This window comes from Bactrocera latifrons, unplaced genomic scaffold (genome assembly GCF_001853355.1).
Source record: "Bactrocera latifrons isolate USDA-ARS-PBARC rearing strain unplaced genomic scaffold, ASM185335v1 scaffold_10, whole genome shotgun sequence".
Lineage (NCBI taxonomy): Eukaryota > Metazoa > Arthropoda > Insecta > Diptera > Tephritidae > Bactrocera > Bactrocera latifrons.
The window spans coordinates 2614860-2624760 of record NW_017534408.1 but is presented as its reverse complement, the minus strand read 5'-3'; the positions used below and the strand labels follow the sequence as shown (position 1 = coordinate 2624760).

The 9901-nt window shown below is 27.7% G+C and overlaps 1 protein-coding gene across 7 annotated transcripts in view; it reads left to right on the top strand.

The window, feature by feature from the left end:
* The window catches only part of LOC108966258 (sodium/potassium-transporting ATPase subunit alpha), a 79374-nt gene that overhangs the window by 66512 nt on the left and 2961 nt on the right, over positions 1 to 9901 (top strand). The window contains exon 7 of one of the 7 annotated variants that reach the window (XM_018929039.1): positions 4968 to 5062. The exons of 5 other annotated variants lie outside the window; for them this stretch is intronic. In XM_018929039.1, the coding sequence (XP_018784584.1) occupies positions 4968 to 5062 (95 nt within the window). Of the gene's footprint in view, positions 1 to 173; positions 269 to 4967; positions 5063 to 9901 lie in introns of all 7 variants that reach the window. One more of the 7 variants, XM_018929048.1, reaches the window with a different exon arrangement.

Genomic DNA, 9901 nt, shown 5'->3' with positions numbered 1-9901 from the left:
ACAACATACAATTTTATATAACTATACTATATTATTTAATAATATTTTCTTCAAACGTTTTTTGATTTTTAAATATAACATTAATATTTTTTTGTTGTCTATATATACATTTATGTATGCATCTATTAAACACCATAAAATCTGTCTGTATGTATGTGTAATCACAAATATAGGTTCCAGCTATTTCCTTAGCCTATGAAGAAGCTGAATCTGATATTATGAAACGTCAGCCCAGGAATCCATTTTGTGATAAACTGGTTAACGAAAGGTAAAGCTATTTTAACGCGCTCTTTGGTGCTACTTTCGACCAAAAACAAAAAAAGAAAATCAAATAAAATAAAAAGAAAAAAACAAAGTTATATAAGTTATCAAAACCAAAAGCATATACAACAAAGAATTTATTATATTTTAAAGGTATTACATTTAAACTATGCTACCTGTTTGCCTGAATGTCCAAACTTTGACCCATGGCCTGCCCGCTACCCGCAACAATACCCAATAATATCCCAACTTCAAGCGTTCCCAGTTACTCGACGAGTATTATTTCCACCTCCACCTCAAATTTGAAATCTCACTCATCACTACTTTACTACTTAATTATTTTAGTATTTAATGCCCAATTCTATGCCACGTCTACTTTGCCAAAACACTACCTTTCTTCTACTACTTTTTTATATACATATACAGTTATATACAGTATAAATTGCCTATAATAGTCAAGTGTATTATGCATACTTATTACAAAAACAAAAAAGTATTTTTAAAAACGCAAATATGAACTGCCATCTTTTAAAGTATCAATTCCTGTCTTGTATTTAACTGAAATGTAATTTTTAATAACTTATTTAAAAAAAACAAAAAAATCTCGAAATTAGTTTACAATTTTCACTTAAACACTGCGAAAAATCCGCAATGCAATTAAATTATGTTTACTTGAGCGCATACCTTAACGAAATTGCAAAACTATACCAGAGGTGCTCAAACATTTGCAGTGAGCCCCCACTTTCGGCCGAATCAAACTAAGCGCGTTGTATTGCAGAAAATTTATTAATTTGCATAAAAGATTTTTATCGAAACAAAAAAAGAAAGCAAAGTACGTCAATCACGTAACGCAACACCACAGTACCGTTAACTCTAATTACTTTTAGTTCTTTAGTACAACAAATTATGTACTTATAAAAGTCTTAGTTAGTTGAATACAAATTTATACATGCATACATATATATGTTCATTATATAGCGCCGTTACTTTCGTATATTCTGTTGTGTTTTGCCTATCATTTCGTTCTGTTATATCGAAAACGCAGCGGAAAAAATTGAAAATTAGTGTGTTTTTGTTAGCAATATTATGTTGCCAGATCGGCCAAAAAATTGTCATACCAACATCCGGTTTTAGCGCTTAGTTATTGGACGAGAAATATGGAATATTTTTTTTTGCAGGCATTTCGTTTGAATTTCATAAAATCTTCTTCTGGTTTTTGCGCTTAGAATCTTTTGAAATTATATTTCCATAAATTTTCCTTCACCATAATTTACCTTATTATATTGAAATTAATATTTGCGTTAGTATTGCGCATGTTCGTCTACTATATTCAAGTATATAATAACTATATCGTAAATATCTTGAAAATCTCTATATAGAATATCTAATTGAGAAACTTTTGAATGCCTTCAAGCAGTATTTTCACACCTAACTCTGTTCTTGTAGTTTTTTTCCTTGCAAAATACTTAAATTCTAAATATTACTCTCAAATGAAACCTCTTTTTCTACTCGCTATAACTCGATAAAGTACTACAATGAATAGTGAATATATTTTCAAATATAAATATTACTTCAAATATAAATTTTTTTTTCAAATATAAAAATAATTTCATATATTAATATATTGTCAAATATAAATATATTTTCCAATGTGTGCCTTTTATAATATATGTACATATATTCAAGTATTTATTTTCAAAGATATTTTGTATGAAAAATATGAAGTTGAGCTGTTACAAAATACATTTCTAAAATCTAACTAATATTTTCGAAAATTTTTCATATTTTCTGTCATTAAGTAACACTGAAAAATTAATTTAAAAAATATTTTCTCGAAAGTTCACTATTATATTTGAAATATATTTTCGAAAATTTTTCATATTTTCTGTCATTAAGTAACACTGAAAAATGAATTTAAAAAAATTCGCTTAGTTAAAAATATTTTCTCGAAAGTTCACTAATATATTTGAAATATATTTTCGAATTATTGCGAAAAATTATGTTTTGGAAATGTTTTCGTATTATATTTCAAAAGGCGCTATACCAAAAATATTACAACTTGTAACCTCAAATGTTTAGTTACTTTATTAAACATGTTTTACAAACCGCATTTTAAATAAAATATTATTTAAATACTTAATTTAATTTTTTTCTTGCCTTTTATACTTTTTTTACAAACTAATTTTTGTCTTTATATTTTTTGTCTGACTTTTCGTCTGCTACATTTTTCTTGAAAAAGGAAAATCAATTCACTGTTTTCAGCTCAGATTATTTTCTTCAAAACTTTTACTCTAAAGCTAATTAAGACTTTGCTTCGCCTTTATCATGAATAATCTATTCAAACATCGCTTACTTATTTATTATAGCCTACTTTTAGGCGTATATTATAATTCAATATCAAGGCTCTCTGTCTACTATCAAATTTATATATTTACTCTATTTCAAGACGTACAAATATACTTATTCTGCATTTAAAAGCTATTTCTAAAGTATCTGCCGTATTCCACTTGATTTTGAAAACTCCAGCTCTCAATTTTTTAACGCTAGTTTATACAGTAGAAATGTTGCGCAAGTTGAGTTCCATATGGCACTCAATATCTTCTTTAAAAATAGTCATAAATTTTAATGTATAGTTCTTAAAAAATCTTCTTTAGAAATATTAACGAATACTTTTAGGTGCTTTTGAAAATTGTAAAAGTGACGAATGAGAAACTCAATTATATAAAATTCTTAAAAAGAAATATTCTTCTGAAAAAATTAAGCATACCTTAAAAAATTTTTTAAAATCACTTCTTGGCGCTGTGCATTATACATATTTTGCGTTATTCTGGTTGGCTTATGTGTCACGCATATTAACTTTAAAGTGAAACTCAATTCATATATTAGAATATAGAATCCTTAAAAAAATCTTCTACAGAAATAATGAAGCATACCTTTAGGGTTTTTTTTTAAATTTTCTTTCTAGCGCCTTCGCATTATATTTTAGGCTATTCTGATTGACTAATGTGCCACACATATACCAGTTTAGATCCTTAATTCGTTATCTTACTACAATCGTACGCTTTGCATTCAAGATTTCTGCAATTTCAATCCAATATTTTTACTACTTCAACTTTTTTGTTATTTTTGTATTTATATAAACTCTATATACATATCTATGCCTTGAAACTATAAAATATTTATAAATTAAAGTTCGCATATTTTATGGAAATTTAAAAATATTTCACAATTTTTTTTTTTAACTCAAAATATATTATATAACGAAATGAGTTCTAAAATGACTCAAATGTCTTCATACATACATACATGGAGTCTTCTTAATCTTCTTCTCATAGCGCGGTCTTCAGCATAAATTCGCATCTTCTTAGTTTTACAGCTAATTTCATAGTTTTATTTTTCGTATCCGAAATATCCACCCTATCCACCTTATTAGCATTCGTTTATAACTGTTTCATCGCATATTACAGTTCAAAAGTTTCCACTTGCATCAGTCGTCTTACATTCATCCATACTTTCTTCATTCATTGCCACCACGTAATTAAGCATTTTTTATATACAATATAGCTTAGCTAAACTTTAACTCGAAAATTGAGGTTAGAATAATTAAGTGTTTACTATGGAAACTTGCAAATATCCTAAAACAGTTTACAAGCCGTTAGCTGAGTTCATTGTGTTTACGTATTGCAATTATATTAACTCTATCTCTCTCTCTCTCTCTTTTAGACACTCTAACTCCCATAGAGAACATGTTAGTACAAAAACTCACAAAAAAAAAAAAAAAAAAAAAAAAAAAAAAAAAAAAAAAAAAAAAAAAAAAAAAAAAAAAAAAAAAAAAAAAAAAAAAAAAACAGAATCCCCAAAAATACTTGTAAATCAAACGAAAACACAAATTATTCGAATTGTTAGTGAAAATTTGTGCAAAATCTTAGAGTTAGAAATAAGTTTGGTACATTAAAAACATACAACAGTTACAATGCAAACAAACACTATTTAAAAAACAAAAAAAAAATGTGATTTAGTAACTTTACAAAACGTGCCACTTAATTGCTGTCTATTCTATTAGCGTTTTACTTACTTACTTTACATAACTGAAATGAGTATTTAACTAGTCTACATACATACATATATATAGTGTTTGAACTATCTTAGCTAGTCTAAAACTGAGTTTGAAACCTCTTAAAAGTCATTGCCAAGTTGCCAACTTATTACTTACCATATATTTACTTATACATTTTAACGAGTTAATTTTGAAAAGATATCGTTCCGTTTCTGTATCGACACTATTTTTGAACTTATTTTTTAACTTTAACTTTGCTAACTACACTTTTCTTGTAATAACTAGCGTTAAGCGTCTTACTTTTTTACACCTTATTAATGATGAGTAGTTTGATTTTGACTTTTTTGTAAGTATTTTCTTTGAAAATGGTATAATTCTAATCGCAATTTTTTTTTTTTTTTTATTTCTTCCTCTTTATTTTTTCGTATTGAAACTCTATGTGTGTGCGTGCGTGCTAATACGTGTGTGCGTATGGGTGTGTTGCGTGCGTAAACTTTTTCTATGCCCAATTAACATACCAATTTTTAATAATCATCGCACAACTCGTTGAACAACAACAACAAATTTCAAAAATATCACAAAAAAAATGAAAACAAACTCTGAAACCAACCCAAAAAAATGAAATGAAATGCACACTTCTGACGATCAGGTGCCAGCGATCTCACTCGCTTACGAGCAAGCCGAGAGCGACATTATGAAACGTCAACCCAGGGATCCCTATCGTGACAACTTGGTCAATCGCAGGTCAGGAAAAATATGCAAACATTTTTTAAAAAGGGAAAACCAAATATTGTAAAACATAAAATTTCAGCAAAAAACCAAAAAACAAAAACAAAAAATTTAACTTTTCACTTTACGTTGATTGTATGTTGTTTCTTTTCCAAACAATAATTAGAATGAAAAACTATTAAAGCAAAAAAAAAAAAATTTAGTTGTTGATGATGTGCTAATTAGTGCTTTAATAGAAGGACATATTTTTTTTTTTTTCAATATTTGTTGTAGTTATGAATTCAATGTATGTACACAAAATCTATCCCTCAAAACTACCATGAACCCAGTCAAAATAACAAAAATACACTACTCGTGTCATGAATATTCCATTTCAATAAACATACATACATACTATACAACTACAACGCATTATCATACAAGGATTCCTTGAGTCTGCAGTAGAAGATTGGCGAACTGAAATTGGATTTTTATGTTCATGAAACAATTTAGTTGTCTTTTAGTATCAAAAAACCAAAAAGTACCAAAAAAAAGGAATGTAGCTGCTTTTGTTGGACGTCAGTTGACGTCTAATTGCAGAAATATAACATCACTTTTCATAATTTTACAGGTGAAGGAAAAGCGATATAATAAAAACCACTCATATTGAATCAAAATTTGAGTTTCGGGTATAGAATTGTTATATATTGCTTATATGTGGGTTATATAGTGGTTATATCTGACTGCGGATGAAGTAGTAGAAGCGGTGTGAAGTAGTGAATCGTAAGCAATGAAAACCGCAATAAAATTTTTTTTTGATATTTAGGTGACGATTTGTCGCTCAAAATCAGGGCTTTTATGAAATAACGTAACCGTGCATATGATAAAATGCAGTTACATCTATTCGATAAATTTTCTTGTCAGCTAGCTTGGAGGTTTTCAAGTAATTATAGGTCTATAGCCGACTTCTAGATTTTTAAAAGGTTGTAAACGAACTACTGCTTACATAATTTATTCTATTCAATTATATTTTTATATCGAGACTTAATATCTATGACGGCTTCTCATCTACTTTTGCCAAATAACTCTCAACCTCAAACGACAATAGTTAATAGTATTTGCATGTTAAAGTTTCATTTTGGCCATGTATTTCCTATATTTTTTTATACCGAGAAATATTTACCATTTAATTGAGGTTAGGTCATACTGGCTGCTTGCCACGCCATACATCTGATATTTCTTACTCATGCCATTTAAAAAACTGTATTTTTCCAAAAAAAGATTTCAAAAAATTCCAAAAATAGTAACAACAAAACGCATATTCACCACACCTAATGGTACTTAGTCATGCCTTTTAAAAAACAGATTTTCCACAAACTTTTCAACACAAAAAAATAAAAAAAATCAACTTTATTCGGAAATTTTTTTTCCCAAAAAACGTTATCTCTAAAAAAAAATTCCAAAAAAATTTTAACAAAAAACAAAAAAAAAATCCAAAACTGTTAACAAAGCCTATTCACCACACAAACGACGCATAACACACACATTTCATTTATATTTACACTTTTGTTCCAAATTTAAATGAATTCTAAAAAGAAATTTTCAATTTTGTATAACTGTTTTCCTAAATTTCTTAATGTATTTTTTCTAATTGTGCGTTAAATATATTTTTCATATTTTTGAATGCGAAATCAAAACAAAAAAAAAAAAAAAATTCTATGTTCAATGTTTTCTTCAACATATTCTTAATTGTATAAATTGGTTGACATTTATTGTTTCTCTTTTGAGATCGAATTTATAAATTTATGCAACATACTTTTACACAGACCTTTTCATAACCTCATACAAAACATTTCGCAAAATTTGTATAAGTGTATTTTCTCATAACCGTCGTTACATACTTTCATATATAATAAATATGTACGTACAACAAAGCCATTGACTCAAAGTGGCTGCTGGGATGCCAGTATGAGGGGAAAAATTATATCTTTTTTTTTAAATTAAGTTAAATTATCAAATAAGAATTTAAAAAGCTTTGTAAAATTCCAAAAAAATTTTAAAGTTATATTATTTTGAAATTTAACCTTAAAATTTATAATATCAAACAACTATTATCCACAAATGAAAAAAAAGTATATTATTTATTGATAACAGTTTTTCAAAAATATTTGTTAAACTTACGGAAAATTTTTCTACCCAAAATATGGTTGATATGTATTGATATAATGCAAATTGCTGGTATTCTTCAAAATCTTCTTCCTAACCACACTTGCATTCTAGCAGACTACTTCAGAAAACGTTTGTGATCGCAACAAAGTTAACGCTGTTTTCTTTTTAGATTCAATTAGTGAATTCTACGCGCATTAGTGCTTACTTAGTTGACAAAATATAACTGTAATTGTCTACATAAACATACATGCTACATAGAACCCAAAGTTAATATGAAAATATTCTGCGAACATAATCTATAAACCAGTGTAGTCAAGCACATGTATTACGGTCATGCATATATACATATGTAATTAGTGTTTGGTTCGGCTTAGAAATAGCGCTACAAAGTCTGGCTTAAATTAGTTAAATGCATAGCATAAGCAAGAGGCTGCCATCGTGTCCACGTCAACGCCTACTTGTGTACATTTATTATACCCGAGGTGTGTTGTTTTTTGTACTTCTGTTTGCTGTTTAACATTGCGTATATATTTGAAAAAAATTTGTTGATTACTTAATACAAAAAGCAAAACAGGAAATTAAAAAACTAAAACTTAATTTTTTTTTGCAATTAAATAATAACTTCGAAAAAGACTAAAATGTATTCGTATAATTCTTGATAAAACCACTGAATACCAACTCCTGCTTACAGTACTGTCCGAAAGCTGAACCAATGTGGAACAAATGCAGAGTTACGCTTGTAAACGGTGCACACAATATTCTTATGAGCTTTTGAAAGTTCTAAAAATATTTAGAATATTCAAATTTAAATTCACAACAGAAAAAAGAATTGTCTTATCGGAAACTCGTTAATTAGTTGCCACATGCTTTGTAGGTTATGAAAGCTCAAAAAAGCTTTAAAATGCTCAAGCTGTGCTTAAAATAAGTTTAGACCAAAAAAAAGAACTATTTTTTCTTATTGCAGGCTCGTAAATTACATATCAATGTGCTTCAGAGCTTCTGAAAGCTCAAAAAAAGATTTTAAATATTAAAGCTGTACTTAAATTAAATTCAAAACAGCAAATAAAACAAATATTTTTCTACTGGGAATTCGTTAATTACTTACCAATGTGATTTAGAGCTTTTGAAAATTCAAACAATTTTTTAAAATATTCAAGCTGTGTTTAAAAAGCAAATAAAATAATTCTATTTTTCTGAGAGTCTCTTCATTACATACCAATATGCTTCAGAGCTTTTGTAGCTCACAAAAAGCTTTTGAATATTTAAGCTGTGCTTAATTTAAATTCAAAACAAAAATATGAATTCTTCTTACGAATTAGTTAATTACCTCCCAATTTGTAGAAGTTACTATATACAAAACATGAAAAAACGATGTTGTAAATTGAATAAATTTTGACTTTGAAGTCTTCTTCTTTCTGTCTTCAACTCAAAAATGTGTATCTTCTTGTGTGAAAATGTTGATTCTCGTTGAATTTATTGCTCTTGTATTGTCGCTATATACTCTCCTCATGGGTTTCGCTCTTATTTGAACGCGTTTAGTCCTATCGACGTTCATCTAACTGTACTCTGTAACTATCTACTACATTCTCGTGTCGCTGCAGCTTTTTTCATTTCATTTTACGTTCAGACATCTGTCAACTGTTTCAATTGCTTTCACAATTTACTACAATGCTTTATGCCAATCATACTCGCTTATATTCACAAACATGTATGTATGTGCGCTATTGCATGCCTTTTAATTATTATTTCTGTAAATATTCATTTTTTATTGCCTGTGCACTTGTAAATATATAAATATGTTAATAAGTGTAAATCTTATAAAAATCAAATAACTATATGTCTGTATATATCTATGTTTATATAATACTAAATACATCTATTTCGATTTTAACTGTCTATTTCACTTGTTGTTGGTTTTCTGCTATGCTTAGTTTAGTTTAGTTTGATTGACTTTGGTTACACAAAATAACAAAAAAGTGCTTTGCTTTTCTCACAAAAAAATAAAATAAAACGAAAAAATGCAACTTTAAACTGCCTTTCGCACGCACTTTTGTATACTGACACACACTCACACACTTGCACTTTGCTTGTGCGAGCTCAGTTCGCTCGTGCCCATCACGCATAAAATCAACTAAAGCGAATTTTCAGTATCCTGCTGCCGTCACTTATTGCTTTTTGTAGTGTTGAAATGCTGAAAAATATATTTTGAATAAAAATTCGATTGTTTTACTACTAATTCGCTTAATTATTATATTTTTTTTTTGTTTTCAAAATTTTCTTTATTTTTCTAAAAAAAAAAGTAAATAATAAATTTAAAAAAATTGCATTATTAACACAACGTTACTAACCTTGCACACCTAAACGCATAGTCTATGCAAAGTTAACCCGCTCGGCCATGCCTGTAATTAACTAATTAAAGTAAACACACGCAAACCCAGCTCAATCGTTTTTTTTTCTAAATAATTAAAACTTAATTTATGTACAAACATATATATGTATATATTTATATATGTACATATATAGTTTTAACATTTTGTACATAAATTTTGTAGTGAAATTTTATATGGAAAAGTCAGCCAACTGCTGTTTGAGGTTATGTTGAAAGTAACAAAAATTTCAAATTAAAACAAAATTTTATTTTTGCTTTGATTTTTATTTAGGGATAGGAAAAATTTAAAAAAATTACAACATTATTAATTTTTAACT